Raw genomic sequence first — 26,320 nt, 5'->3', positions numbered from 1 at the left:
AAGCCAAAGCACGATGCAGTTGGTGAGCATGAGCGCATCGCTCGTCCAGTACATGGTCACGAAGCCTGCCATCTGCATGAGCCACCCCAGCCCCGTCGACGGGTTCAAATTGGCGCAGTCGCCAAAGGGCACGACGTCCCACGGCGCCATGATCTGGAGAATACCGCCTTCAAACTCGTCGATGGCCGGCACGGGCCCGAGCCGCACGGCGCCGAGCGGGCTGCCCGTGAACGTCGCGAGGTACCCTGGGTTCATATAAATATCATGGCGTGGCGCCACGCCAAGGTAGGTGGCAGCTCCGCGGCTTACTTGGATCGCGTACGAGGGGGCGTCGGTGGCGACTTGGTTTTCACAAATCCAATTCGGATCAAATTTGCGCGGCGAGCAAAACGCAATCGAGTCGATCTCGGCCGACGACGGAGAGGACGACGCGAGGTAGAAGCGCGCGCGGCGCACCATGCACGTGATCGCCATGGCGTGGCCAACAATCGAAATTTGTGCCGTCGGTTTGTTCCACGCAGCGAGGTTGTTGATGTGCTGGATCGTCACTGTCTGGGCGGAATCCTGAAACAGCGGCTGCTCAAAGTTGGAAATGTTAACAAATGTCTTGGCGACCGCACTCCAGAGGTGGTTGGTCGCGGGGAGAAACGCCGATGCGCACGCGACGTCCTTCTTGCTGCAGCCCTTGTACAGGAGCGTGCTCAGCGACAGCGTCGCGTCCACGGGCAGCGGCGTTGCGAGTGGAAGGGTCACCGAGCCTTGGAGGAGGACGTTGACCGGAATGTTGAACTGGTTGCTTGTAAACGTCTCGACATTGAGGCCCAAGCCCACGTGCGTATTCGCGAGCACGTTGAGGTAGTACGTGCTCACGGCGACGACGGTCGCAAAGGCGAGGTTGAGGAGCGCCAGCACCAAACCCTGGCCACACGGCGCACGCAACACTGGCATCGTATCGAACGGAACCACAAGTGTCGCTGACCGCAGCAACATACAAGTGCTCGGTCACGCCTTATTCGCCAAAGGGCTAGGGCAGTGCGCTATTTCCGTCGGCAGATCGCTCGCCATCTTTAGTCTCAACGCGTCGACGGTTGTTGTCAGCAAGGCAAGATGGCGACCAATGCCAACGCCATCGCACATGCAACACACGATGCAATGACCAATATCTTGACAGGTAGCTCTACCATAGGAATCCGCTTCGCAACACTGCTCGGCGGGAAAGCTCGCGGTTGCGAAACCTCAACGCCCACTTCTCAAGGAGCGCTGCTGTTGTACCGCACCGAGTACAGTCATGGTTGGATGGCACTGGACAGCAGCGTAGACTGATGGTCACGTGGTGGGTATAGGCGGAGGGTGTCCCACACTCCATCGCAGCTCGCTCGTCTGTAGAATCGCACAGCGATCGTGCGTTGACTGCAAACCACCAGGCGGCGTTCGGGCGTGTAGCTCCAAGGCTAGGGTCGAGCGAAATTGCACTTGATTTTCGAGTAGTCAAATTTGCACCAGCCGCGCGTCACTGCCAAGCCGTGGACGTGCCCATGTACTGGGTAGTTAGCTCTCTGCTGCGTGTACTTCGGCAGAGAGCCTCGTCGTCGGCGCTATGGGTCCGCAAGCCAATAACCGATGCAGCGAGACCCGTTAAGAGAAGGATGACCTCGAAGGAGGCCAGCTCCAGTGGCTAGTTCTTCGCATGGAGTTTGTAGACTGCTGCTGAGTAAGTTAGTAAAATTAATGAATCATGTTGCGGCCAAAGACTTCGACGCGCTTCTGCCGGCGCTGGAGGCCCTCGAGCGCGGTCTTTTTCCACTTGCGCAGGAGGCAGCGCGCGACTTCGCGGACGTCTTCGGACGCAGTGCGCCGGTAGATGCGCACGAGGGACTGCCCGATCTCGGTCTCTTCGAGGAGCTCGAGCGAGATGAAGCGCTGGTCGAGCTCCTGCAGCAACATCGGCAGCTCCTGCTCGTCGCAGACGTCCATGATGTGGGCCAGCGACTGGATCTCCTCGACGACCTCAACCTTGGTTCCATGTTCGATCCTCGTCTGGCGCAGGCGCGCGCTCGGCTTGGGCTTCCCGGGCACGATGCGCTCGCACGTCGTCGGGACCGCCACGAGGTACCGGTCCATCATTCCGCGGGAGACTCTCCCTCTGCAATCCGATCTTGAATGAAATCGAATACGAGAGGTTTAAAGTAAAACTGAATTCAGTTTAAAGTTCAACCGATGCGTTAAAGAGGATTAACGCGTGTCACGTCTCGCACCAGATTCCAGGCTGCCCGGACTGGTTCTGAGGTGGGAGGTAATATAGAAGTACGCAAGCGATTGCATCTCGTGGAATCTCGCTCGCCTTGTGATAGGTATCGAGATCGAGACATGCTAAAACCACACGCAGCAACGCGTGATCGCGTTAAACGGACGTTTATACATGTACGTTAAAGGTTGGCCGGTTGAAGTCAACCCACCAGCTGGCGTCAAATCCGGATTGGCCCCACGCCGTCGACCCCGATGGCCGAGACGCCGAAGCGCAAGCAGGTGAACCTGGGCCTCATGGGCGCCGGTGGCATGGCGGGCGTCGTCTCCAAGAGCGTTGTCGCGCCCTTTGAGCGCGTCAAGATCGTGTGCCAGACCGGCGCGAGCAACGACGGCATGGTCGCCACGACGCGTCTCATTTTTCAGACCGAGGGCTTCCTTGGCTTCTGGCGCGGCAACTTTGCGGCGTGTGTGCGCATCCTGCCGCACAAGGCCATCTTGTTTGGGTGGAGCGACATCTACCGGAGCATCCTCTCGACGCAGACCGTCGTGCCGATTGCGCCGAGCCAAGTCGGCTTCTTCGCCGGCGGCTGGGCAGGCATGACGGCGTGCATCTTGACGTACCCGCTCGACTTTATCCGCACGCGTCTCTCGGGGACGATCGAGTCGCTGCCGCGGCACTCGGGCATGCTCTCGGCGTTTGTCGTTATCGTCAAGGAAGAGGGTGTGCGTGCGCTCTTCCGCGGCATGGGCCCGACCTTGCTCGGCAGCGTGCCGTACGAAGGCATCAAGTTTGGATCCTACGACCTCCTCCGCAGCTTCCTTCCCGAAGGCATCGACCCCAAGGCGGACTTTGCGGGCAAAATGATCTGCGGTGGCGGCGCCGGCATGATTGCGACGCTACTCACGTACCCGAACGACACGGTGCGTCGCCGCATGCAGATGCAAGGCATTGGCGGCAACCCGCGCTTGTACCGCCACACGCTCGACTGCTACATCAAGCTCGCGAAAGCCGAGGGCATCAAGAGCTACTACCGCGGGCTCACTCCAACGCTCGTGCGCGCCATGCCCAACATGGGCATCCAGTTTGCTTGCTACGACATCTTCCGTAGCTGGCTGCCCAAGCAGCCGTGAGCGTGTCCATAGAAGCGGACGACGACGACAAGAAGAATCGAGTTGCCTTGGCGTACATAGATGAGAGCAAGGAAGAAGAACTAGTCCCTTTGTTCGTAGTCCGATCGACGATCTTAGAGCGCCGTGTTGATGAGGACGTACTGGTACACGAGAAGCCCGAGGATCGCAACCGCCGCGGCCACAACTGCGTTGGTGGGGTAGTACTTGAGCAGCAACGGATGGCGCTGGCGATACAGCACGAGCAGCAGCGCCAGAAGCACGCCGACGGTGGCCCACGACGCCAACGTCGCACTCCAGTCGGGTCGCTTGGTATCTGCCATGGCGATCGCACAGGCCACGCGTGGGGTCGCCTTGTTGGCGCACACGGCGTGTAGGATCATGTTCCACTCTGGCCGCTCTTCGTGTGTCGCTGGGTAGTGCGGGTCGCGCCACGAGTGTTCAATGCGCCCTTGCTTGACCTAGCCAAGAGTCAGCGACCGGTCGTCTCGTAGCGACGATCTACCAGCATGTCGCCGAGCTTGCCGGACAAGTCGCCACGTTCACAACCAAGTGGGTTCGCAACGCTGCAGTTGTAGGCGACACCAGCGCACAGGGCGTCCTTCAAGTGCTCCGAGTTGGGACCGCACGCAAAGTCGGGGTCGTAGTGGTTGCCAGCGATCGCCAACGAGCAGCCGCCCAAGAACCTAGACCAGCGAATGAGCCTCCGCGATGCGCTGTCGCCATCCAGGGTACGAGGAGGTCGCCGTCTGGTGCCATTGCGTATGGATGTGCCACTTGAAAGCCTCGATGGCGCCATCGCAGTTGGCGTCAAAGGCCCGCAGCGCTTGGACATCAAGCTCGGTGACGTCGAGGCGAGCATGAATCGTGGCGCCTTGCGCATCGCGAGCAACCTACCGAGCCTGAGCGCCGTCGAAGCATGGAACCCCACGTCGAAGCGCGGCTGCTACCTCGATGTAGCCTTGGACGCCGCCAGCGGTCTCCTTTGCGAAGCGGTAGTGGACGCTTGGTGTCGTCGACCCGAGGAAGCGCATCCTGCAAATGAAGAGCAGATCCTTGCTCGAACACAGCCAATCCGGTGCCAGCATTCACAATCTTTCGCATTTGATTCGTGGAACGCAGCCATTATCTGGTCGCATCTGCAAATCAGGCAGCGATTGGCGAGGTAGGACAGACTGCCTGATCTGAAGGCCGTTTCCGTCAGCTCCGACAACAGTGGTGATGGGGCCGTCATCAAGTATTTACGTCAACAGAAGCAAGGGCTGTCTCAGCTCGCCGTTCGGCCTAGAGTAGCGTCGGCTTCTATTAGTAGGCCTAGCTACCGGTACCGCCAGCTTGGCGCTGCAATGCTGAGTGTCGGCAGCTGAAGCTTCGCCTCCTGATGAACGTCGGACACAGGCTTGGGACGAGGTCGGACTCGGTGAGGTCGGACACGGCGACAGCATCCTCGGTGCCGTCCACGTCACAGCCCAGGCTTTGGGTTCAGCGCGCCCGTCCTTTGGCCACGTAGTTCTGCAGATGGCGCAGCAGAAATTTGGGCGGGCGATTTGAGTGGCCGCGCACGCGTGCACGGGCAGCGTACTTGGCCACCCCGGCGTGGACGTACTGGCACGCAGGTACACTTGCGTGCGGCTTCGGGGCCGTTCGCGCGGCGTCCTAATTAGGATTTGGACCATATGCGCCGGCATATGCACGCGAAATGTCCGAATTTCACGCGGCGTGCTGACCTTATCTGGCCTCTTGCTGAAACACGCGACTGAACTGTTGGGCGCTGAACACCGGCCTGTCCGACTTTGCCGTGTCCGGATACCAATTGTATGGGATAAAGGCGGCGGGTGTCCGGATACGAGGCGCGACGGAAGATCGGTGGAGGCCTTCATTGGCGCGTCCGCAGTTGTACAGTCCTTGTCGCGAAGATGGTCGCCCCTGCCTCGTCGCTCCGCTCGGCCGCATCCCGCTTCGTCCACAACGATTGCGCACTACCGCTCTTTTGCGACTCGTACACGCGGTATGGACTACGATGAGGATGCCAAATCTTATTGACGGACGTAGCAACAATAAGAACACGGGGCATAAGAACCTCCGCTGCTTCCCGCACTGCTGCGGGTCGCACCGCCCCAACTCGTTCTGCGGCATGTCAGTCGTCGTCGAGCACGCGGCGCGCCCCGACACGGCCGACCGCGTCGTGAGCTACAGCCGCTTTGAGGTCGCGCCCGAGGCGCAGATTGTACCGGCGATCCCGATTGGCGCGCGCGTCCACGCGACGCTCATCGAGGCGGACCTCAAGACGCCCGAGCAGCCCCTCGGTAGCTGGATGGAAGGCGAGCCGATCACGGTGATCGAGCTGCCGACGGACGTGCTGCGCTTCGAGTACAACGGCAATCGCCAGTGCTGGCACTATGGCTGGCGCTCGAACCGCTTCAACTGCACGACCAAGCACGTGCTCATGGTGCGTGCCAACAAGGATCGTCGTCGTACTCACGTTTGTAGGTGTACGTCTTTGAGCAAGCGGGCGCGGACGAGCTCGAGTGTATTGACGTGCTCTCGTCGCCGCAGTTTACCGTCTGCTCGAGTCGCCGCAGCTCCAAGGCGCTCGCGCCCGGTACCTCTACCGTCTCTCCTTTGCGTATACTGACCATGTTTGTAGATGCGGCTCCGTCGCTGCCGGCGTCGGACGACGAAGACACGACCAGGAGCAGGCGACTGGTCCGCGACCAAAGCGTCCGCTCGCCTTCCTCGTCGTCCTACGGTGCGCCATTGCATTTGTCCAACACGTTTTCACTTACAAGCAATTGGGTGCAGGCGTGCGTCGCGCCCACTCGCCGCCGCCCGAGGCAAGCCAGGCGACCAAGCGGCCCCGGACGTCGTCGCCTTCGGACCGCGACCGCGCGATCGTCGACGCGCTGGCGTTCTGGGATCTCTGCCTCGCAACCATGAACGTGCGGGTCACGTCCATCGTCCAGCGCGAGTCGCCGTTCTACGACGCGTTCAACGCGATCCTCGCGGGTCTCTTTCGCCAGGACTTTGTGCACTTTGTCCGGCAGCATTTGCGCGCGCCGCCGATGCCGGACTTTCTCGCGTCCTTTGAGGAGCTTTTGGTCGCGGTCGCCGCGCAGATCAAGCAGGCGCTTGGCCACACGTCGCTCTCGCAGTGGCTCCAGCTCGTGCAGCTCGACGCCGAGTGGCACCCGACCGCGACCATTGGCACGTGGCTGCCCGTCTACATTGCGTTTGTCGAAAACATGCAACACGTACGACCCTTGATGAGGACAAGGGTGACACATTTCGTGTAGGCGCAATGGTACTCGGGCAACGTCGTCCACAGCGACAGCCTCCTCATGGGCACGTGGCGGCGCGAGTCGAGCGTCAAGCACTCGAGCCTCGTGGTCGCGACGGCGCTCGACTACAGCTCGCTTTACTGGACGTGCTCGAGCCTCGGCCCAAATACCATCCAGGTCCAGCAGACTACTTTGCTTTGACGAGACCCTCACAGCCAGGGTGTCGTAGGTGCGCTGGGACGACGCGCTCTGCGGGCCGTGGATCGTGCTGCAACTGGAGCACGAGAACTCGGCCATGCCCCAAGTGCACACGCAGCTGCTCTCGATCGGCGGGCTCTCGTCCATCGGCACCGAGTGGCTCCTCTGCGGCACGCGCGCTTGGCGCGAAAACCAAGGTCGGACTGCACTAAGAACTGCGTTTGGTCGGATATTGAGTTGTGCTATGTAGATGACACTCTCGTCATCGAGTGGTACTATTGGCCCAAGGTGCTTGGCGCGCCGCGGAAGCGCATGCGTGAGCGCTTCACGCTGCTCCCGAGCTCGTCCGACCGGCTCATGTGCCAGCTCTTTGTCGAGTACTCGGACGCCGTGCCGCTCATGGACCCCGTTGACATGGTGCAGCGCATTTTACTGCCCGCGAATTGGCAAGTGCAGCAGATGATCCCGCAGTACTACGCCCGCTGCGGCGCAGCCATCGAAGCGTACGACGCAGACCAGTAGACAACGATTCCATGCTATCGAACTAATATAAACTAACTACCGGTAGCACCATGGCAACGAGCATCGCAGCTGCTCGACCCTTTGCCGTCCCCAAAGGCAACTTCGGATACGGTCCAAACCGCACTTTATCGAGCACATGTGGCGTACTTACAGGATGTGATCCATGACGCTGATTCCACGCAACCGTGGGCTTTCGTTGTTTCTGCTGCTTGGCGTTCGCATATTCCTTTGCTCGCCGCTTGGTGGTGGCATGCAAAAGGCATTCGACTGTAGCGTTCCTAAAGCAGCAGTATGTACATCGTCTGTTGCTAGCTATGAAGGTTGCGTGGCGAATCAAAATGTTGCGTGTGTTCAGTCTCGTCCTTTCTCTTCGAACTTACGAGGGTTGGCGTCTTCGCCAAGCCGATGCATTCTCATATTCGGAACCAAAGCGCTCGGTCGACATGAGCTTTGCCGACTTTGCCGGGACTGCGCCGCCGATGACCGCGGGGCGCAGCATCCCCGTGGCGAGCATGAGCAAGTCGACGAGTGTGCAGGACAAGCTCAGCTCCAAGTTGGATCAGTTCCAGCGGCAGGTGATCGAGGTCAAGCGGCAGGCCGCGACGGTCTCATCGTCGCTCGACGTCCAGCAAGACTTGGAAGACCGCATCAAGTACGCCTGCCTCATCCAGGACGAAATCACAAAGCTCATGCCGCAGTTGCCGCGGACAGCGGCTGGCGACGTGGGTCGGCGAAAGCTGCTCAAGGACTTTGACGCGACCTCGAGCCAGCTCGAGAAGGTCGTGCAGCAAGTGTCAAACGCGCAGATGCGCCACGTGCACAACCTCGAGGCCGAGGCCGCTGCGTCCTCGGGCACCACGCTGCATGCGTCCATGAACGGCCAAGTCATCGAGTTCAAGCAGCTCGACAACGAGATTGCGCACAATGAAGCGCTCATTGAGGAGCGGGCAAGGGACATTGACCGGATCCAGCAGAGCGTCGTGCAGGTCAACGAGATTTTCCGAGACCTTGCGGTCATCGTCGGCGAGCAGCAGACCGCGATCAACGACGCCCACACGCACGTCGAAGAGTCGCTCGCGCAGACGCAGCTCGGCCTCTCCGAAGTGAAGAAGGCGGCGGCTAGTCAAAGCAGTTGCGTCCTCATGTAGCCTCGTCTAAGTTAAAAACTCAAAAAGAAATGGATTCCTACTTTTGCTATACTTAGAGGCACGGACAATGTCGACCGACGACCGACGGGACGTCTTTGCGCGACTCCACGTGAGCCCGCGCAAGGCCGCCGCGCCGCACCGGTCGTACTCGCTCACCGTCCTCCACCTCTCCCCGCCCAAGCCGGTACGCAGTGGCCTCGCGTGGCATGCGACAGCCGTCGGTGTAGGCGCCCGCCGCCGCCGCGTCGGTGCGAATCTCGCTCGAAGGCGACCTGAACGACCCCCACACGCTACTTCGAGCTGTGTTTCAACACTATGCGACCAGCCGGGCGAGCCCGCGCCGCATGGAGCCGGCCACCATGGGTACCATCCTCGGCTTTTCTATACCTTACCGAGGGTAGATGGCGTCGGCTTTGCAAGGTTCTGCCGCGCGTGTCCCGGGCTCGTCGGCCGCAACTTTGGCTCTGTCGACATTGACTTGACGTTCGCCAAGGTCAAGCCGCGCGGCGACCGGCGCGTTCCGTACGCGCTTTTCGTCGAGGCCATTGGGCTCGTGGCGCTCAAAAAGCACCCGGACAAGGTAGGTCTTCCGCAGTGTGTCGTTGGCTCAGGCAGCGTAGACGCTCGAGACGGCGATGCGGACGCTTCTCGATGTGCACATTGCGACGCTGCCCAACCTCGACGCGCGCCCACTCAAGGTGTCGACGACACAAGCGCCGCTCGTCTCGCGCGCGCTCTCGGACGCCGCCGCCCAAGCCGACAAGGTGCGCGCCTCGCTGCACCAGCTGCAGCGCCAAGTGCAGGCCCTCGAGCTCGAGGCGCAGAAACCATCGCCGCCCGACGACCCGCATGCAATCACCGACCGCATCAAGTTTGCCGACATGCTCCACGACGAACTGCAAGGGCTCCTCGACGCTGTGCCAAAGTCGGTCAGTGCGCGTGTCGGGCTCGTCAAGGCCGTCGACGCCGCGGCGAGCGAGCTCGAAGGCGCGGTGCGTGCGGTTGCCAAGGCCCAAGTCGCGTGGCTAGCCAAACGCCCGCCGTCGCCACCACAGCGCCGCCAGAGCGTACCTGCCTCTGCGCTCGCCACGTACATTTCAACGCGCGTCAAGGTCCTCGAGAAGCGGACGAGTCCCAGCAAGGCAGCGATTGCGCGCGTGCACCTTCAAGTCGACCGAGTCGCCGAGGACGACGACGACGATGCGTGGAACCCGTTCGCGTCCATCTTTCCTGGCCTTGATGGCAATGAATAGCTTGTACAGTTGCACTCGGCGTGGAGGTGTCTAGAGCACGGAGGAAGTGGTAAGGACAAGAAGGTTGCATTGATGGCCAAGGAAGCATCTAGGCATGGGATCGAGGCCGCGCATCGTAGCGGGCGACTGCAAGACGGTGCATGCAGTGGTCGGTCGCAATGGTGCATGCACCGGGAGCCTCGTGGTGGATGGCGACGTGGTAGAGACTGCGGCGGCGCAGCTGCCGACCCTTCTTTGTGCGGCAGAGTACACTGTATCGGAGCGGCCTGTTTCTCGAAACGGCAGACGGTATTCGGATGAACAAGGAGAACATCTTCACGCGGCTGCACCAGCAGCTCCCGCGCCGCCTCCAGCCAACGCTCCCGCCCGCGCCGAGTCCGCGCCGGAAGCCTCGGTCGCGGTCCGCTGTCGTCCATGATGTACCGCCGCCATCGCCCGTAGGCTGCGCTGTCATCCATCTCCTCATGCTTGGTAGATGATGCACACGCCTCATGCCACGCTTGAAGGCGATCCGAACGATCCGCACACGCTGCTGCGTGGCGTCTTCCTCTTCTACTGCCGCTTTGGACGCACGTGCACGTCCGAGACGACCATGGGTACGAGCTCGCAGGACGCTTCGTCGCAGCACTTATCCGACCTGTAGATGGTACCAACTTTGCCAAGTTTTGCCGCGAGTGCCCCAGCCTCATTGGCGCCCGCTTCGCTAACGTCGACATTGACATTACGTTCGCCAAGGTCAAGCCCAAAGGCGAGCGCCGCATCTCGTACGCGCTCTTCCTCGAGGCCCTCGGCATGGTCGCGCTGAAGCGGTACCCCGACCTCGTACGTCGGCGCTTGAGGTCGCGCCGTCTCATGTCCAGTGCGAATTAGTCGCTCGAGAGCGCACTGCCGCGCCTCCTCAAAGTCAACATCGCGATGCTGCCGTGCGTGGTCGACACGCAGACAGGGTCGCCGGTACCCGCCGGTTCTGAGGTGTTCACAAAACGACCATCTTGTTAGGTCAAGGCTGTGTGGCGTCGGCGACAACTGCCGCCGGAACAAAGCGACTCGATGTACTTTACCACTCTCGATAGTCGAGGTCTCATGCCACGTGCTCTAGGTCGGACCCCGAGGTAGAGATGCCAGTCGAAGATAATGATGCAGAGGACGATGCTCTGTATAAGATGGAAGCCAACAACGACCCGTACGACCTCGCAAAGCTGCCGCCGCCGATTCCGCAGCGCCGGCGTACTCTGAGCTGCGCACCAGATTTATGAAGCGATCTTATACAGGCTTCTTGGGCCAAGTTGTTAGCACACACCGAGCGGGCAAGGTTCGCACTGCTGCGCGCCGGCCGACGGCGTCCACGTTCCCTACGCCATATGAGACTCCACTGAAGGACCTCGCAACGTACGGAAGGGCAGGCGGCGCACGTCGACTGACCGGACGGTGCAAATGCATTGGCGGGGCACGCCACGCACGGATACGAGCCCTAACCAGGTCGGTTTGGCATCTTACGCACATTCCATGTACCGGCGCATTGGCATAGCCACCGGGCGCGCAGGGAAGACAGTGGTCTCGCATGTAGTTGGAGGACTGCCCAGGCGGGCACGCCAAGCACACACTCGAGCTAGAGAGCGCTCATGGATAGGACATGATGACGCCGTACCCCGTGACGTTGGCGAATGTGCCTGGCAGGCAGCGCGAGCAGTGGGGCGCGCCGCTCGGGGCAAACGTCCCGACGCCGCAGGTCGAGCTACAAATGCGCGATGCGACTTTGTCAGTCGACGCAGCTGTACCGAAGGCCTTGGCGGCACGCGGATCCGGCGGGACAGACGACGCAGCTTGTCGCATCGAGGGTATATGTGCCGAGAGGACACGGCGTCGCAAAGCCACCCGAGCACGTCCAGCCTCCACAACGATGAGGTCGACGAACAGTCGACGGTAGCTACCGGGGTAACACGGTTTGCAGCTCGATGCAGCGCCAAACGAGAACGTCTGCTGCGTACACGTTTGCTTGATGCCTCCGGCGCAGGCCGACCCGGTCGGACACCGCGAACAGACGCCCGCGCGCATGTAGTTGCCACTCGCACAGCTGTGGACGCATGGAGGACGATCTTCTTGAGAGGACGGGACAGCGTTACCTGCATGAGTACGGGCCATCGACAAAGAGCCCGAGGCTGGCGACGCCGAGGGCGCGGGACGCATTCACGACCAGCTGCAGTTGGCTTGTAATCTGCGGAAGACTGACCTCAAGGGCAAAGAACTGCCACACAAAGGCACTAGTAAGAGTAGCGCCTCGAACCAACTCTTAAGTCGTACAGCGACAGCAACAACCTGCTCGACGAAGCCACCGGGAGGCTCACGGGAAAGCGCAGGGCTTGGTTCACGACGAGCTCGATGGACGCGGCTCTACGCATCAACAACGTGTTTCTACAGACAGCTTGTGCTGACCTACGCCGTCATCGCGCCACCAATGTTGGTGTTGACATAGCCCACGAGGACGACGGGCGTCCCGCGCTCGAGCTGCACGGGAAAGGACGCGCTGTAGCTCGCGTTTTGGTCGAGTGCCGTCGACTGCAGCACGAGGCTTTGGTTGGCTGCGCTCAGCAGCGCCAAGCTGCTTGCACTCGACTGCGCTGTCCAGATGGCTTGGGCAGACGCGAGTGTCGTCACTGGCGGCAGCCACCCGGCAAGCGTCGTCGCGGACGGCGCCACCGCAACCGAGTTTGCGCACGATGGGGAAAAAGTGAGCTGAGAGATTCGGAGTACGGCCACCCTACCCCTCGAAATGATAGAGATTATACATGTACGGACGACGACGCACCCGAGGACCGTCACGAGCGACGTCATTTGCGCCGGGTCCGACCCGAGCACTGCTCGTCGAAAGGTGAGCGTGACGGCGTTGGTATTCCACGCCGCCGACTGCAGGAGGCTGTTGGTCGGTGTGCTACTGATGCTCGCGACCGGCTACAATTGCAGATGATGCGTCGTGCTTGCAGAAGACTAGTACTACCGTGCAAGGGGTTTGAAGGGCTTGCCACGCGCTCGCTGGGAACGTGCTACTGGCCATCTTGAGCGCTCGACGCCAGACTGTACGACGCTATGTGTACCTGACGTTGAAGCCGACGACGGCGCCAAAGCTCTGGACGAGACCGTTGAAGATGGATTGCTTGGCCGTCGGCACGAGAAAGAGCGGTACGACGTTGGCTGCGACGCACGCCTAGGGTCCAACGCATACTAATAGTTAGTACTAGTACAATGCAAGACCCTACTGTCCGCAGCGTGCTCGACGTTGTCGTTGCCGTGTTGATGGACGGAGCGTTTGTCATGACAAGCAGCGTGCGCCGAGCACCTGGGCTCCACGGGATCGACGCTAAGAAGTTGGTGGCCAAGAGCGGCGCCGCGTTGAACGGGCTGCTCAACATTGGTACAAAGGCTGCATATTGTAGAATTGGCATGTCGCACCTCGTCGCATCGACCGTGATGGCTTGCACCGCGCTGAGGAGCGTACTCGCCGCGTAGCCAAAGGTCGACAAGGCCGCATTGAGGTTGGAGGCGAAGTGCCAGTCGACGCCTTGCGCCTCGTACTTTTGCTAGCACAAGACAACGTTGTGCATTCAAGCTATCGGCCGTACGTACCTGGACGGCAGCGAGCAGCGCGGGCAACAGCGGCGTGTACGACTGGTCAAAGCTCGCATCCACGTACAAGTACGTCTCAACGATAGCCGGTGCGGGCAGCGCGAGCAAAATCGAAAGACTCGAGCTCTGCGTCGTGGCCACGAGCACGGTCGCGTTCATTCCGTTGGCAGTTGACGGCGCCTGCGCATCGTGCACTGCAGACAGCAACCCAAACTGCATATCCACGAGTACCTGCAGGAGCGCGGTGGTAGGAACGCGCGTGGCTAGCACGAGCAGCGTCAACGAAGCGCTGTCCGTGAGCGACACGTTCGAGGCACCGCCAGCGTTAAGGTTGAGGTTGCGCAACGAGAGGGCGATCGAGGTGCAGCCTTGCCCGCTACTGATCGCTGCGACGGGCAGCGAGAGACTCATCGATGTCTGCTGCGGTGCAAACGTGACTGTCGTCGCCCACATCGACGGGAGCCCGCCATTGGACGCAGAGCCATTGCCTCCAGCAAGTGCGACGACGACGCTGAGCGTCCCCTAAACGCGTCGTCAAAGCCGTTCACACAACAACGTCATACGAGGTAGCCTCCGTCGCGCGCCAAGAGCACCGCGTTCGACGACACGTTGTCGAAGAGCAGCGTCCAATTGGGCGTTGCAAAGTACAGGACGCCGGATGCATTGGCAGCCGTCGTTGACGGGAGGCCCGGGGCGAGCGTCTGGCACGCCACGCCCGAGAAGCCGTCGCTACAGCTGCAGCCGCCGTAGCTGCAGGTGCCGTGGTACGAGCAGACGCCTCCGTTGCGCCCGATGGGACACGCCGGCGAGCACGGCAAGCACGCTGCCCACTGATTCAAGGCGTACGTACCCGGTGCACACGACGTACACGCCGTGGACCCTACCCCCGACCATGAAACCGTCCATCTGAATCGATCTCGACACCTACCGACGTTGTTGCTAAACGTCATGGGGCTGCAGCCAATGCACTGGGGGTTTTGAGCGTCCGCAAGCGAGCTCGTGTACGTGCCATAGGGACACAAAATGCAGCCAGCAGTCGCACTGAGCCGGTGGGTGCCGGGAGGACATGCCTCGCACGTTGCACTCGCGAGGCTGCGTTGCGACCCGATCGGGCATGACACGCACAGCGTCGATGTGGTGGCGGCTGTCGCCAGTGTGATCGTGTCGAGTGGGCACGGTGTACAGCCCGCAGCGCCTATTGACATGCATGAAATGGCATCGTAAGGTACCGCGGACCTGTCGCGCTGGCATACGTCCCGAGACCACAGGGCGTGCAAGCCGCGGCCTTGGTCGTGTTTGCATTCGAGAAGGTTCCCGAGGGGCATTTCACACAGCTGACGGCGCTAGCGCTGCCGACCACTGCGCTGTACGTGCCGTCAGGACAGTCGGAGCACTTAGCGAGGCCCGTGCGTGCGCCGAACGACCCCATCGGACACGCAGCGCAGCCGGCCCAGCTCGCCCTACGAAGCGTTCAGTGTGGAGCGAATCACGTCAAATGCAAACTGCGTCTGGGCGCTAAAGGTGCCTAGATCACAGGAACTTCAGTGCCAGAGGTGTCAAAGGTCAGCACCGAGGGGGCAGGCGGTGCAGCTGAGAGCAGACGCGTTGCTGTACATGCCCCTGGGACACCCCAGACACGCGTCCATCGCCATCGACGGCGCGTACGTCCCCGCCGAGCAGTTGGTGCACGCGGGGGCCTGCGGCGCGCTGAACGTGCCGCCAGGACACGCGGAGCACTGCGTGGCGTTGCCCACTACCCGAAAACTTGGCAAACGCGACGTGCAAGCGCAGTACGTACCCGAATAGTAGCCCGCGCTGCACGGAGAACACGCGCCCGACCCGGCTTGGGCCGCAAAGGTGCCTGCCAACACAATAGAACGTATTTAGCCAAGAAGGAGCGCACCGGCGGGGCACTGCGTGCAGTTGGCGGCCGAGGTGGCTTGAGGAATCGACGAGTACGTGCCCTGGGGACAGCTGAGGCACGACGCGAGGCTCGGGGCGGCGATGAGGCCGCTGTACGTGCCGAGGGGACACGGCGTGCACGCTGACGCGCCCTCGACAGCATAGGTACCTACACAAGGAATGTCTCTTCTTACCGCTCGTCGCCATTGCAACTACGCACCCGGAGGACACGTGCTGCATGCAGCGTCGCCACTCGCTGCATACGACCCGGCGGCGCACGGTTGGCAGACGATCTAGCATCCTTTATGGTATCCATGTGGCTTTGCGCAAGGTTGGTGACCTGCCCCGTCGCATTGCAGTAGACTTGAACGAGCCCCGATGCGCACTGGGCCGACGTGTACGCGCACTGAATCGAGTTGCCCGTGACGAGCGCGTACCTACACGCAACTGACGAGTCGGACAATATGGACGAGCCGTCGCACCGCCCGACACCGCCGAGGATGACGAGTGTCTTGGTCGCATTGAGGTAGTTAGTCGAGTGTGCGCTACGACCAGCGATACATTTGTTATGTTATAACAGGCAGCCGACCGGCGCGGACTAAGAAGTGAGCCGTTGGTGTAAGCTAGTGGCAGCTGCAGCCAGCGCAGCAGCGCCAAGTTGAACTCCCAACCGTCACTCATGTAATCGCTGGGGAACCTAGTGGAAGCACAAGTGGATGATGCTATATGCAGGAGAGAGGCGCGCACCGAAACGAGCCGCCGACGACGACAAAGCGGTTGGTGTACGACGCGACCGCTGTGTGCCCAAAGCGCGGCGGCGGCGTCGTACCGAGCTGCTCGAGCTGCGTCCAGACGTACGTTTGCTGCTCAGCACGGGCTTGCGTCTACAAGAGAAATGACATGTTGTCCAACATTGGCGACCGTACCGACAGCAGCGTCGGGCAGAGCGTCCACACGTCGTTAAAGATCGAGTTGTTGAAGAGGCTCTGGCCGCCGTACAAGACAAAGCAGCTGCGGCTTGTCTCGTCGCGGTTGAGTGTCATCGAGTGGTACGCGCGGCCGAGCGGGCTCGAGGTATTGGGTAAAAGCGTCACAGGCTGCCACGTCACGCTCGGAACCGCCGATTGACACCCGAGGCCGGGACTTGGCTTGGTCAACACCATGAATACGGTATCATTGCTCGCCTAGACGAGCATCAGAGGCAGGCAAGGACGTGGCTGAGCCTACGGCATAAGAGTATGCGAGTGTGCCGCCAAAGACCAGGTGCACGCTGCTCGTTGCGTTAACGAGAAGCGTGGTTGTCGAGTGGCCCGTGCGCGCTATTGGCGTGTACGTCGTTGCATTCAGCACCTGGTCCCCTAGACAAGCGTCACGATCGTGCGCTTCGCGTCTGCATACAGATGCCCGAGGTGTACGGGGCGACGACGCAGAGTCTATGCTATTATCAAACGTCCGTGAACAGGGTGATTGTCTACCGCCAGAGATCGCCCATGATGTCCGTGTTGGTGCCGGCGTAGATGAAAATGGCGTCTTCCCAGACGATAGCCGAATGCTCGATGCGGGAACCCGGTAAAAACTGCTGCGTCTACGCACACGCCATCACTTCCACGAAGTACATTGCAGTCACGCACGTTGGTCTTGGGCCCGCCCGACGCGATCGAGAGCGTAGGGTACACGGCCGTCTGCGGCGACGACGGGCTGTAGACTTGGACTGTATTCGTAATCACGGGCTGGCCCGTGCTGATCGAGTAGCCGCCGACAACGACGAGCGCAGAGCTGCTCGCGATCGCCGACGACGTGTGAAACACATGCGCCGTGTTAGGCCTACGTGCGCGTGAGGCGTGCTGCTACGACATGCGCGCAGACCCCGGCATGTCGTACGAGACGCATGTCTCGAGCACCGCCTCGAGCGGCGTGTACGAGGCGCACGGCAGCTGCGCAGTGCCTACCCACATCGGTAAAGAGCTGGTCACCACAACATGAGCGCACCGAGGCAAAGCAGCGCGGCAACGACGGCGACGACCAAGCGCATGCCACAAAGGGTTTGTGAAACGGCGCCGATCGGATCTTTTGATGAATTGCGATCTCCACTCGCAAAAGCATGTGCGCTACCTTTGAAGCAACGTCGTGAGTACATGGCGTCATCTTGAGGGTCTCGATAGGTATGTATAAGGCGTCCGTGGCGAGCTCCGTGCTCGTCTTGGTCGTCGTGGCAACGTGGTGGGGCCATAGTCCTCGGGCCGATCGCTGCACGCGCCCGTCTCCAAAGCACCATGACACAGCTCCATGACGCAGCTCCATGACGCAGCACGCGTCGGCTACGTTGGTTTGGGTTGATGCGGCGGCCGAGGCCGCCTGTCTGGAAAGATCGCGAGGGCAAAGTCGACAGTCCAATCAACGATCGGCCGATGGTATCCGGATGCAGTCGGTAAGATGACGCGGCGAGCCAAGGAGCAGCGCCAGAAGCGGCTCGCGCAGCGGCTGGCGTACGAGACGCCGGAAGAGATCGAGCGCCGGCTGCAGTGGCGTGCGCTTCTCGACACGATCGATGCGGCGGCCGACCACGCGCCTGCCGTCGTCGCCGACGAGACGACGGCCAAGGTCCGCGCCCGGACGCTCTCAGCGCCCGACGTCCTGAGCTGGAAGAGCAGCCACGCGATCGTGGCGGCGAGCGGCAAGTTCGACCTGCCCGTGCGCGTCGAGTACGAGGACTCGGAGGTCTCGTACGAGTTCCATACGAAGGAGATGGACATTGTCTTCTCGATCCGGTTCGTGGACGCGGCGACGGGCCTCGACCGCTTCCTCATCTCGCCCACGCGCTGCGCGTCGCACGAGAGCGCGGTGAAAGGCTGCCACCACGTCCGCGGCCCCGGCGTCCTCACGTTAACGTGGGACAATGAGTTTTCGTGGATCAACCAGAAAGAGCTGAGCTACGCCGTCGAGCTGCACCAGAACGTGCCCCACCTGGCGCCGCTCGTGCCGGCCAACACGGCGCGGGACACGCTGCAGCGCGAGCTACGCCTGCGCCAAGCCGCGTTCGACGAGAAAGCGGACGTCCTCGCGACGCTCCAAGCCAGCGTCGACTCTCGTCAGGCAAAGATCCTCGACCTCGAACAGCAACTCGCGGTACGACGACGCCATGATTGTCATGATGCTGACGCTGGAGCTAGCGCTTGCAAATGGAGCTCGTGACAACCGTGGACGAGCAGTCGAAAGCGACGGCGGAGCTTCAAGAAGTCGCCCGCGACGTAGAGGTCCTGGAGAGCGAGCTCACAGGTACAGTTGGAAGCTACACCAAGGATACAAAATGGCTCATGGCTCTGTGCAGCGCTGGCGTGGCGGACGCTGCCGACACCGATGGTCGAACATGTCCTCTCGTTTGGCACCAAGGCCGACTGGAAGCAATGGTACAGGCGTCGTCGGAGACTCGGACAATGATGTCGTCATGGTGCAATAGGATCGTCATCAACAAGAAGTGGCACGGGATCATCTCTGGCTTCAAGCCTGTGAAAAGCGACGACTAGCGACTACTTGAATCAACTCTTGCTCTTGCTTGCGTCGTGCGAGGGCTACACGACATAGACCCTGGCACGGCCCGCCCACACGGGACAGGGAGCAAGCTGGGCGACGCTGCATTCGGCCACCATCTCGTCTTGCGTGGATGTGGGCGCAGATGACGCGGTCTCGAGACGAGCTTGGCGAGCTTCTGCAGCAATGTCTTCGCGCTGCAACGCCAAAATCGCAGACTGCTGTGGCGTGGCGAGTTGTTGTGGCGTCTTCTTGCGTGTGGTGCGTTGATTGGGCGTGACCGTTGCAGCGCAGGCCATGGGCACGAGAAGAGCGGCCTTGCGCCGCTTGCGCTCGCGGTACTGGCGCTGGCGTTCCCGACCCCGTGGTCGCTTCTCTGCCTCTTGAGCGAGGAGGTGCTCGGCCTCGTCCTCTTCTCGTTGCTTCTTGCGCTCGCGGTACAGGCGCTGGCGGTCCCGACCCCGTCGTCGCGTCTCGGCCAGTTGCACGGCCAGTGCATTCTGCAGTGCTGCCTGGATCGTGGCAGCCTCAGCTGGCATCACGCAACTCCCGAATTAAAATACAGACGGGGATTTTAAATGCCGGATTTTTGGCCAATGAGACGCGTCGTTCGAAATTTGACATGGCGATGGCAGCGCGAGGTCGATCCCGCGAGAAGCGGCGCCGGTCCCCGTCGCCCGATGGCTTTGGCCGCGTGAAGCGCGATGCGTCGTCCGACCGCCCGCGCCGTCGGTCGCCGCCGGCGCAAGCGGACAGTAGCAGCCAAGACTTTCAAGCGCAACGCGCGACGCTACCCGTGGGCAAGTACAAGGACGCTTTGCTCGCTGCGATCGCCGCCAACCAGGTAATACGTCTCGCGCCGCAGCCTCGCAGCGCTCAAGAAGCGTTAGATTATTGTGTGCATTGGCGAGACGGGTTCGGGCAAGACGACGCAGTTGCCGCAGTTCCTTTTGGAGGCGGGCTACGGTGCCACGAAGCGCATTGCCATCACGCAACCTCGGCGCGTCGCCACGACGGCCGTTGCCAAGCGTGTCGGCGAAGAGCTCGCGGCCTCTGGCCTCTCGCCCAAGGTACGTCTCGGCTGCCCTCTCTCTTCTCATCGAGCGCGTCTAGGCCGTGGGGTACACGATTCGGTTCGACGACCAGTGCACATCCGAGACCAAGATCAAGTTTATGACCGATGGCATCCTCGTGCGCGAGTGTCTTCAGGACCCGCTCTTGCAGCAGTACTCGATCATCATGCTCGACGAGGCGCACGAGCGAAGCATCCACACGGACATCCTCTTTGGCCTCCTCAAGTCGATCCTCTCAGCCCGGAAGGACCTCAAGCTCATCGTCACCTCGGCGACCTTAGACGACGAGCGCTTCGCCGCCTTCTTCAACGGCTGCCCCGTGTTTCGCGTGCCGGGGAGGTCGTTTCCGGTCGACATTTACCACTCGAAACAGCACCAAATCATGGGCAAAACCGGGCCTGTCTCGACGTACCTCACGGCGGCTGTCGATGCGACGCTGCAGATCCACAGCAATGAGCCGCCAGGCCACATCCTCCTCTTCCTCACAGGCCAGAAAGAGATCGACGACGCATGCAAGGAGCTCACCAAGCGGCTCCAACTGCTGCGCGACGCATCGCCCGACGTTGCGCGCTTCCACGTGCTGCCTCTGTACGGTGCCTTGTCCAGTGCCAAGCAGCGGCGCATCTTTGAGCCGTCGCGCGACCGCAAGATCATTGTGTGCACCAACATTGCCGAGACGTCGCTCACGGTCGATGGCGTCAAGTACGTCGTGGATGCTGGGTTTACCAAGCAAAAGGTGCGGGAACTAGAACGTTTCAATGTTTCAAAGTTTCAAGTATAGGTCTACAACCCGACACGCGGCCTCGAGTCCCTTGTTGTCGTGCCCGTCTCGCAAGTGTCTGCCCAGCAACGCGCCGGCCGCGCCGGCCGCACCAGGTACACTGCTGGAAACGCAGTACGAAGTCTTCAACATATGCGTAGCGCGGGAAAATGCTACCGCCTCTACTCCAAGCAGTCGTACGAATCGATGCTGCCCGAGACGGTGCCCGAGATCCAGCGCTCCAACTTGGCCAACACCATCTTGTACCTCAAAGTGCTTGGTATCGCCGACGTCGTTGGCTTCGACTACTTGGATCCGCCGGCCGAAGACGCCATTCTGGACGCGCTCCACCAACTCTACATCCTTGGTACGACTCTCGTTTCTAGCATCCGTCCAGACCACGAGGTGTAGGCGCGCTGGACGACCAAGGCGGCGTCACGGCCACTGGCAAGGACATGGCACAGTTCCCACTCGAACCGCGCTTGGCCCGGTACAACTTGACACCTTGACACCTTGAAACCTTGAGAGACGACGGATACTATGTGGTGTAGCGTGCTGCTGGAAGGCATCCAGCTTGAGTGCGCGAACGAAGCCATGACGATCGTCGCCATGCTCTCGGTCGAGAACGTCTTTATGTTTCAAACCAACCGCCACCGCGACGACCCCATGGCGGCGTCGCGTCGCCGGGCCATGGACCTCCTCGAAACATCGCTTCATCCGCGCGGTGACCACCTCACGCTCCTCCAGCGTAAGCGCGCTCCATCTTCCTCCTTCTCTCACTGTCTCGCAGTCTTTGAAGCCTGGGAGCACCTTCCGCCGTACGAGCAAGAAGCGTGGTGCCATGAGCGCCACTTGCACTGCCGAGCATTCCGCACCGCCGCGTCGGTCCGGTCGCAGCTCCACGAGTTGGTCGACAAGGTGCGTCGACGCCAGCCACCGCACACAAGCACGACGCCGGCTCTCGACCGCGTCCGGCAAGCCGGTACGTTGGCAGCGGTGTGCAGATGTGTCTCATATGCTACATGGACAGTAACCGCGGGCTTCTTCATGCATGGCGCCCGCAAGTGCATCATGCATTCGATCTATCGCTGCCTGCACCATGGGTCAACCGAGGACACGACGGCTGAGCTTGTCCACATTCACCCGTCGTCGTCGCTGAGCGAACGCTCGCCGCCCGAGTTTTGCGTCTACCACGAGCTCGTGCATACGAGCCGCGGTACGCTCCTTCCTGCGCCCTCGGCATGCGTGGAAACGTCCGTCGTGTAGGCTACATGCGCCACGTGCTCGAAGTCGACGCGGCCTGGCTCGACATGTACAAGCCGTCCAAGCAGCTCAAGCCGTCCGAGTGCTACCGCCTCACACAGCGGGAGCCGCCGGCCGCGCTCGTCGCTGCCGAGACGTCGGCTGCTGCCGCCATGGATGTCGGCGACGCGCCGCGCTTAGTCAAGGTCGAGCCGGTCAAGGTGACGGACGACGCCGTCTCGGCTGCTCGCGCGCGGTACCTGGCCCGGAAGAAGCAGCAGTAGAGTTGTTACTTTTTCACAAAGATCTTTTGCGTCATGAGCTTCCACGCCGGCTGGCCCTTGTAGAGCATGGGGCGCGCAAAGACGTTGGCGCAGTGCGGGCAGGTGCCCATGGGCGCGCTGGGCGGGAAGTAGCTCTTGAGGATACGCTCGGGCAGCAGCTTGACGAGCGACGACGTCCCGCTCCCGCGCTTGCCGTAGTCGACGAGCTTGGTCTTGCAGCCATTGCAAAACACGGTCCAGTTGCGGTACATGGTGGCTTTTTTCGACTCCCCACCCCTTACAAAGCCACCAATCGAGGTCCTGGGACGGGGTGGGGGCCCTCGAAAATGAACCGTTGCGATCCACCAGCACTACATGAACGATGGACATGGTCATGCCCATGGCCGACGCACTCGTCTTGCCCTCGGCAATGGCTGACACTGCGTTTGCCCAGCACTTTGGCTGACCAGAGTGATGTCATTCTGCATTAGTTAGTTAGTTAGTGTGCGATGCCTCAGCTTTGTTGCTGCGTTGTTCTACTGGTGCGCCGAGCATGTAGCGCAGGCCTCGCCACAGGCCTGACACAGCCACGTGGCTAGCTGCCAGCCCCGCTTCTCTCCGTCGCGAGCTTCTTCTTGCGGCCATCTTGACCGCGCGTCGAAGCCAAAACGATCCTATGATGAATCCATTGGCCACGTCATCCAGATCAAGCCCGAGCCCTAGGTCCTGCCAAGTACGAATCTCGCCCAAGTGCGATTCACACCGTGAGCAACCAGGGGTCACTTTCATTTCGCCACCATGGCCAAAGCCAACGCCCGGATCCTCGCCCTCTTCGACGTCGATGGCACGCTCACGGCCGCCCGCAAGGTAGAGCTCCAACATGCATGTCGTGCTAAGCGCCTATCAGGTGGTCACGCCGGACGTGACGGCCCGCATCGCCAAGCTCAAGTCGCAGATCACGATCGGCGTCGTCGGCGGCTCGGACCTCGTCAAGCAAAAGGAGCAGCTCGGCGAGAACGGTAGCAGCATAGCCATGGATACAGGATGATGGGCTCAGCATGCGTCGGCTAGTGACGGAAGCGTTCGACTACAGCTTCTCGGAGAACGGCCTCGTCGGCTACCACAATGGCAAGCTCATCAACAAGACGGTACATGCGTCATTATTGCACCACCTCGCTCACATGCTATGTGGACGTAGAGCTTGAAGGAGTTCCTTGGCAACGAGAAGCTCAACAAGTTTATCAGCTTTACGCTGCTCTACATTGCGAATCTCGACATCCCGATCAAGCGTGGCACGTTCATCGAGTTCCGCCAGGGCATGCTCAACGTGTCGCCCATCGGCCGCAACTGCTCGCAGGAAGAGCGCGACGACTTTGAGCAGTACGACCACATCCACCAGGTCCGGTCCAAGATGGTCAACGTGCTCCGCACGCAATTCCCCGAGTACAACCTCACGTACTCGATCGGCGGCCAGGTACTTTCTCCTCGCATCGATCAACCATGGCCTCATCGGCATGTGCTCTAGATCTCGTTTGACGTCTTCCCCGTCGTACGTTTCCGACCGCGCATCGTGCATGCCAGCCAATGCTCATGCGATCTGGGTGCTAGGGCTGGGACAAGACGTACTGCCTCCGCTTCTTGAGCGCGTCGGATTACGACGAGATCCACTTTTTCGGCGACAAGACCCACCTCGTACGCTGCAGCCTTCCTTCCTCACGAGGTCTCACATGCTAATGCATCTAGGGTGGCAACGACTACGAGATCTTCGTGAACGACCGCACGATCGGCCACGCGGTCAAGAGCCCCGACGACACGCTGCGCTTGCTCGACGAGCTCTTCCCGTTGAAGTAAGAAACGCCAGCGTCCTGCATAGTATTACAATACTACAACTACTAACTACCTACTCTGGTAACAGCGTATCATTGCCAAAGTTGGCCATCGGGTCCTCGCGCTTGTTCTTCTCGAGGCGGTACACCTCCATGTCTTCCGCGCTCACGTCGTCGTGGTGCATCGACGTGTACTTGCGCTTCTTGGACGCCACATCGTCCGCCTCGTCCTCGGCCCGCTTGGCCTTCTTGGCCTTGGCCTTGGCTCTCTTGAGCTTCTCGTCGTCGAGCGTCGGAGCCGTGTTCTCGCCGTAGAGCTCGCTGCGCGCCGTGAGGGCAAAGGTCGACTCCTTCGTCGACGGCACGAGCATCTCGCGCTCCTTGACCGGCACTTGCTCTTGGGCGGCGGCCGCCTTTGCCGACGCCATCGCAGCCGCCTTGCCCTCGTCGCCTGTGCAATACGACTTGCGCACTTTCGAGTGGCAGCACGCAAAGCCCCACGCGCGCGCTGCCTTGTCGTACCACGATCCCCAGATCTGTGTATGGTTGTTCTCCAACACGTCTTCCATGTACTTGGACTTGGCCGGCGCCTTCTCGATGCCCTTGACGACGCGGCCGTCGCGCGAGTACTCGACGTACGCCTCTGTGGACGCGAGAAGCAGCTCCTTGGACGGCGCCTTGGTCTGCTCGCCGTACTTGTCGATGATGGCCTTGCGCTTCTCGGCCTCGAGCGCCGCCTTCTTGGCTTCGTACTGCTGCCGCATAAACTCGGCCGCACTCGGCGTCGCCTGCGGGTGCAAGTGGCCTTCGGCGACGACGCCGTGCTCGGTGGCTTCCCACGCAAACATTTGCGTTTTTGCGAGCTTGACCGCATCGCCGGAATGCTAAGGACGACGAATGAGGTCGGTCGAAGCGCAGATGGCAACGTACGCGAATAAAGTTGTCGCCCATAAAGGCCGCGTCTTCGGCGCTCAAGTCGGGGTTCGGGTTGTCACGCATCGAGCGCGTCTTGGGGTCGTAGTAGGCCGAGTTCGGGTTCAAGTTGCGGAGGTACTTGGCCGTGTCTTCGCGAATACGCAAGTTGCGGGCCTACACGCGAGAATGGGAGAAGCGTCGGGCGATGGACGGGTGTACCGTGATCTTCATTTCTGCACCACCGACGCCGCCTTGGCGCGAGACGCGCTGAGCGATGACGCGGCCGCCCTCCTTGTCGACGAATTCTTCGTCCTCGGAGCCTTCGCCGTCCGAATCCGAGTCCGAGTCGGACGTTGTCTTGGTCTTGCCGCCCTTCTGGTCGTTGTCGTCCTTGAACTCTTCGTTCATCTCTTCAATCCGCTTCTGCTTGCGCGCTTCCTCCATCTTTTCGAAGCGCGCGATCGTCGCTTGGTGCTCGTCGTTGTCGTAGCCGAGCCACGCGTCGCGCTTGGCGTCGAACGTGAGCTTGCCATACTGCCCCGAGCGCACGTCAATGATGACTTCGTCCGGCGCAATGTCCTTGTTGGTCTTCCATGCGCCCACCTTGCGCGGCCGCTCAACGCACTCCTTGGCGTTGTGCGTCATGGCGCCGCAGTTGGTGCACGCGCCCTTCTGGAACTTGCGGCGCGTCGTCGTTTGCTTGAACGCACGGACGTTGAGCTGGTCGGCCTCCTGCATCGAGAGCACTTGGTCCTTCTTCGGGTTGATCTGATGCGTCAGCGACGGGCCTGACGACCCGAGGTACCATGGCCGCTTGGAGATGTAGTCGGGGTTATGCGGGTTGATGAGGTTGCCGTCGGCGTCCTTCTCGGGCGGGAGCGTCCCATTCTTCCGCGCCTCGTCGATCTCCTTCTTCTTGCGGAAGTCCGACGCGGACATGCGATCGCCCGAGCTGTTCATGGCCTTTGGTGACGTCCTAATTCAATGTGCCAACTGCAGAATACTCCTGTCCTAATTAGGTTCCTAGAATTCGGACTTTTGCGGCCAGAACGTCCAGAAGGACACCACACCCAGCACCTCGCCCAGCTCAGCTCGAGCCGAGTTGCTGTGGCAGCATATCGGTGCATGCATAGAGCTATCTATCTATATGGGAGCGGCTACCTCCTAGGAACGGCTACAGTTTGTGTGGAACCTGAAAGAAGATGAGGCGCGCTCTCTTCGGCGAGCGAGCCTACGGTTTTGATATCGGCTAGCAACTCCTGACCTTGGCTCGCCGGGCAAAGCTGCCAGGCAAGATGCTGCGTGCTGCTGTTGCCACAGGTGATTGTACTATTGCGTGCTGAGCTGCTTCTTGGCAACAGAAGCCCTACAGCCTAAGAACCTTTGCGTGCGTTGGCGCAGGCCGCCACGGTACAG

At 61.1% G+C, this 26,320-nt stretch overlaps 15 protein-coding genes across 16 annotated transcripts in view; 8 read left to right on the top strand and 7 right to left on the bottom strand.

The window, feature by feature from the left end:
* Nucleotides 1-962, bottom strand: part of SDRG_01299 (hypothetical protein) — a gene marked incomplete at its 3' end in the record, with an annotated part of 2,050 nt that extends 1,088 nt beyond the window's left edge. The window contains exon 1 of the mRNA XM_008606817.1: nt 53-962. Within this exon, the coding sequence (XP_008605039.1) occupies nt 53-948 (896 nt within the window). The 5' untranslated portion in view covers nt 949-962. The remainder of the gene's footprint in view (nt 1-52) is intronic.
* A 714-nt stretch (nt 963-1,676) lies between these two features.
* On the bottom strand, nt 1,677-2,148 carry SDRG_01298 (hypothetical protein). The gene has a single exon (XM_008606816.1). It carries the CDS (start codon nt 2,122-2,124, stop codon nt 1,726-1,728), a length of 399 nt encoding a protein of 132 aa, XP_008605038.1. The 5' UTR covers nt 2,125-2,148; the 3' UTR covers nt 1,677-1,725.
* Nucleotides 2,149-2,499: 351 nt separating this feature from the next.
* On the top strand, nt 2,500-3,378 carry SDRG_01297 (hypothetical protein; the record flags this gene model as incomplete). Its single annotated transcript, XM_008606815.1, has 1 exon — nt 2,500-3,378. One exon carries the CDS (start codon nt 2,500-2,502, stop codon nt 3,376-3,378), a length of 879 nt encoding a protein of 292 aa, XP_008605037.1.
* A 23-nt stretch (nt 3,379-3,401) lies between these two features.
* On the bottom strand, nt 3,402-5,174 carry SDRG_01296 (hypothetical protein). Its single transcript, XM_008606814.1, has 5 exons — nt 5,103-5,174; nt 4,326-5,031; nt 4,111-4,268; nt 3,881-4,061; nt 3,402-3,836 (listed from the first exon to the last, which is right to left on the bottom strand). Exons 2-5 carry the CDS (start codon nt 4,461-4,463, stop codon nt 3,492-3,494), a joined length of 822 nt encoding a protein of 273 aa, XP_008605036.1. The 5' UTR covers nt 4,464-5,031; nt 5,103-5,174; the 3' UTR covers nt 3,402-3,491.
* A 54-nt stretch (nt 5,175-5,228) lies between these two features.
* On the top strand, nt 5,229-7,570 carry SDRG_01295 (hypothetical protein). The gene is made up of 8 exons (XM_008606813.1): nt 5,229-5,383; nt 5,428-5,824; nt 5,866-5,977; nt 6,023-6,124; nt 6,178-6,626; nt 6,669-6,830; nt 6,883-7,048; nt 7,102-7,570. The coding sequence occupies exons 1-8, from the start codon at nt 5,292-5,294 to the stop codon at nt 7,371-7,373; spliced, it is 1,752 nt and encodes a 583-aa protein (XP_008605035.1). The 5' UTR covers nt 5,229-5,291; the 3' UTR covers nt 7,374-7,570.
* Nucleotides 7,571-7,816: 246 nt separating this feature from the next.
* On the top strand, nt 7,817-8,521 carry SDRG_01294 (hypothetical protein; the record flags this gene model as incomplete). The annotated part of the gene is made up of 1 exon (XM_008606812.1): nt 7,817-8,521. The coding sequence occupies one exon, from the start codon at nt 7,817-7,819 to the stop codon at nt 8,519-8,521; it is 705 nt and encodes a 234-aa protein (XP_008605034.1).
* Nucleotides 8,522-8,588: 67 nt separating this feature from the next.
* On the top strand, nt 8,589-9,774 carry SDRG_01293 (hypothetical protein; the record flags this gene model as incomplete). Its single annotated transcript, XM_008606811.1, has 4 exons — nt 8,589-8,705; nt 8,749-8,884; nt 8,923-9,101; nt 9,142-9,774. The coding sequence occupies 4 exons, from the start codon at nt 8,589-8,591 to the stop codon at nt 9,772-9,774; spliced, it is 1,065 nt and encodes a 354-aa protein (XP_008605033.1).
* Nucleotides 9,775-10,070: 296 nt separating this feature from the next.
* On the top strand, nt 10,071-11,030 carry SDRG_01292 (the record flags this gene model as incomplete). Of its 2 annotated transcripts, XM_008606810.1 has the most annotated exons (7): nt 10,071-10,211; nt 10,250-10,370; nt 10,418-10,596; nt 10,645-10,728; nt 10,774-10,826; nt 10,874-10,886; nt 10,938-11,030. In XM_008606810.1, 7 exons carry the CDS (start codon nt 10,071-10,073, stop codon nt 11,028-11,030), a joined length of 684 nt encoding a protein of 227 aa, XP_008605032.1. The 2 variants fall into 2 exon arrangements, with proteins under 2 accessions (XP_008605032.1, XP_008605031.1); XM_008606809.1 differs by having other exon boundaries at nt 10,874-11,030.
* Nucleotides 11,031-11,063: 33 nt separating this feature from the next.
* SDRG_01291 (hypothetical protein) lies at nt 11,064-17,329 on the bottom strand (the record flags this gene model as incomplete). Its single annotated transcript, XM_008606808.1, has 35 exons — nt 11,064-11,126; nt 11,168-11,245; nt 11,287-11,383; nt 11,423-11,509; nt 11,553-11,664; nt 11,706-11,848; nt 11,898-12,035; nt 12,091-12,165; nt 12,212-12,532; nt 12,581-12,723; nt 12,770-12,815; nt 12,867-12,976; nt 13,029-13,170; nt 13,222-13,349; nt 13,396-13,575; nt 13,627-13,917; nt 13,959-14,275; nt 14,324-14,590; nt 14,632-14,855; nt 14,899-14,920; nt 14,966-15,148; nt 15,194-15,256; nt 15,299-15,466; nt 15,518-15,590; nt 15,638-15,734; nt 15,780-15,842; nt 15,887-15,994; nt 16,045-16,181; nt 16,224-16,481; nt 16,525-16,655; nt 16,696-16,730; nt 16,773-16,882; nt 16,929-17,121; nt 17,164-17,242; nt 17,287-17,329. The coding sequence occupies 35 exons, from the start codon at nt 17,327-17,329 to the stop codon at nt 11,064-11,066; spliced, it is 4,725 nt and encodes a 1,574-aa protein (XP_008605030.1).
* A 401-nt stretch (nt 17,330-17,730) lies between these two features.
* SDRG_01290 (hypothetical protein) lies at nt 17,731-18,821 on the top strand (the record flags this gene model as incomplete). The annotated part of the gene is made up of 4 exons (XM_008606807.1): nt 17,731-18,423; nt 18,468-18,573; nt 18,626-18,704; nt 18,755-18,821. 4 exons carry the CDS (start codon nt 17,731-17,733, stop codon nt 18,819-18,821), a joined length of 945 nt encoding a protein of 314 aa, XP_008605029.1.
* Nucleotides 18,822-18,866: 45 nt separating this feature from the next.
* Nucleotides 18,867-19,364, bottom strand: SDRG_01289 (hypothetical protein; the record flags this gene model as incomplete). The annotated part of the gene is made up of 1 exon (XM_008606806.1): nt 18,867-19,364. The coding sequence occupies one exon, from the start codon at nt 19,362-19,364 to the stop codon at nt 18,867-18,869; it is 498 nt and encodes a 165-aa protein (XP_008605028.1).
* An 83-nt stretch (nt 19,365-19,447) lies between these two features.
* SDRG_01288 (hypothetical protein) lies at nt 19,448-22,184 on the top strand (the record flags this gene model as incomplete). Its single annotated transcript, XM_008606805.1, has 10 exons — nt 19,448-19,669; nt 19,716-19,895; nt 19,939-20,634; nt 20,680-20,774; nt 20,820-21,025; nt 21,070-21,148; nt 21,210-21,406; nt 21,449-21,640; nt 21,689-21,874; nt 21,925-22,184. The coding sequence occupies 10 exons, from the start codon at nt 19,448-19,450 to the stop codon at nt 22,182-22,184; spliced, it is 2,313 nt and encodes a 770-aa protein (XP_008605027.1).
* SDRG_01287 (hypothetical protein) lies at nt 22,165-22,445 on the bottom strand. Its single transcript, XM_008606804.1, has one exon. The coding sequence runs from the start codon at nt 22,433-22,435 to the stop codon at nt 22,190-22,192; it is 246 nt and encodes an 81-aa protein (XP_008605026.1). The 5' UTR covers nt 22,436-22,445; the 3' UTR covers nt 22,165-22,189.
* Nucleotides 22,446-22,961: 516 nt separating this feature from the next.
* SDRG_01286 (phosphomannomutase) lies at nt 22,962-24,014 on the top strand (the record flags this gene model as incomplete). The annotated part of the gene is made up of 7 exons (XM_008606803.1): nt 22,962-23,030; nt 23,071-23,182; nt 23,235-23,311; nt 23,362-23,637; nt 23,689-23,712; nt 23,772-23,855; nt 23,907-24,014. The coding sequence occupies 7 exons, from the start codon at nt 22,962-22,964 to the stop codon at nt 24,012-24,014; spliced, it is 750 nt and encodes a 249-aa protein (XP_008605025.1).
* On the bottom strand, nt 24,006-25,896 carry SDRG_01285 (hypothetical protein). Its single transcript, XM_008606802.1, has 3 exons — nt 25,124-25,896; nt 24,920-25,078; nt 24,006-24,873 (listed from the first exon to the last, which is right to left on the bottom strand). The coding sequence occupies exons 1-3, from the start codon at nt 25,862-25,864 to the stop codon at nt 24,064-24,066; spliced, it is 1,710 nt and encodes a 569-aa protein (XP_008605024.1). The 5' UTR covers nt 25,865-25,896; the 3' UTR covers nt 24,006-24,063.
* Between the last annotated feature and the right edge of the window lie 424 nt (nt 25,897-26,320).

This window comes from Saprolegnia diclina (genome assembly GCF_000281045.1).
Source record: "Saprolegnia diclina VS20 unplaced genomic scaffold supercont1.3, whole genome shotgun sequence".
NCBI lineage: Eukaryota > Oomycota > Saprolegniomycetes > Saprolegniales > Saprolegniaceae > Saprolegnia > Saprolegnia diclina.
The sequence above is the reverse complement of the archived record's forward strand: the minus strand, read 5'-3'. Positions and strand labels throughout refer to the sequence as shown.

Coding starts and splice junctions, on each gene's coding strand:
- SDRG_01298 (XM_008606816.1), bottom strand. CDS start 2,124: ATGATGGACCGGTACCTCGTGGCGGTCCCGACGACGTGCGAGCGCATC.
- SDRG_01296 (XM_008606814.1), bottom strand. CDS start 4,463: ATGCTGGCACCGGATTGGCTGTGTTCGAGCAAGGATCTGCTCTTCATT. Junction 4,269..4,325: donor GCGTCCAAGGCTACATCGAG/GTAGCAGCCGCG, acceptor CAGGCTCGGTAG/GTTGCTCGCGATGCGCAAGG. Junction 4,062..4,110: donor CACCAGACGGCGACCTCCTC/GTACCCTGGATG, acceptor TCGCTGGTCTAG/GTTCTTGGGCGGCTGCTCGT.
- SDRG_01295 (XM_008606813.1), top strand. CDS start 5,292: ATGGTCGCCCCTGCCTCGTCGCTCCGCTCGGCCGCATCCCGCTTCGTC. Junction 6,125..6,177: donor GCCTTCCTCGTCGTCCTACG/GTGCGCCATTGC, acceptor AATTGGGTGCAG/GCGTGCGTCGCGCCCACTCG. Junction 6,627..6,668: donor TTGTCGAAAACATGCAACAC/GTACGACCCTTG, acceptor CATTTCGTGTAG/GCGCAATGGTACTCGGGCAA.
- SDRG_01287 (XM_008606804.1), bottom strand. CDS start 22,435: ATGTACCGCAACTGGACCGTGTTTTGCAATGGCTGCAAGACCAAGCTC.
- SDRG_01285 (XM_008606802.1), bottom strand. CDS start 25,864: ATGAACAGCTCGGGCGATCGCATGTCCGCGTCGGACTTCCGCAAGAAG. Junction 25,079..25,123: donor GTGCAGAAATGAAGATCACG/GTACACCCGTCC, acceptor TCTCGCGTGTAG/GCCCGCAACTTGCGTATTCG. Junction 24,874..24,919: donor TGGGCGACAACTTTATTCGC/GTACGTTGCCAT, acceptor CGTCGTCCTTAG/CATTCCGGCGATGCGGTCAA.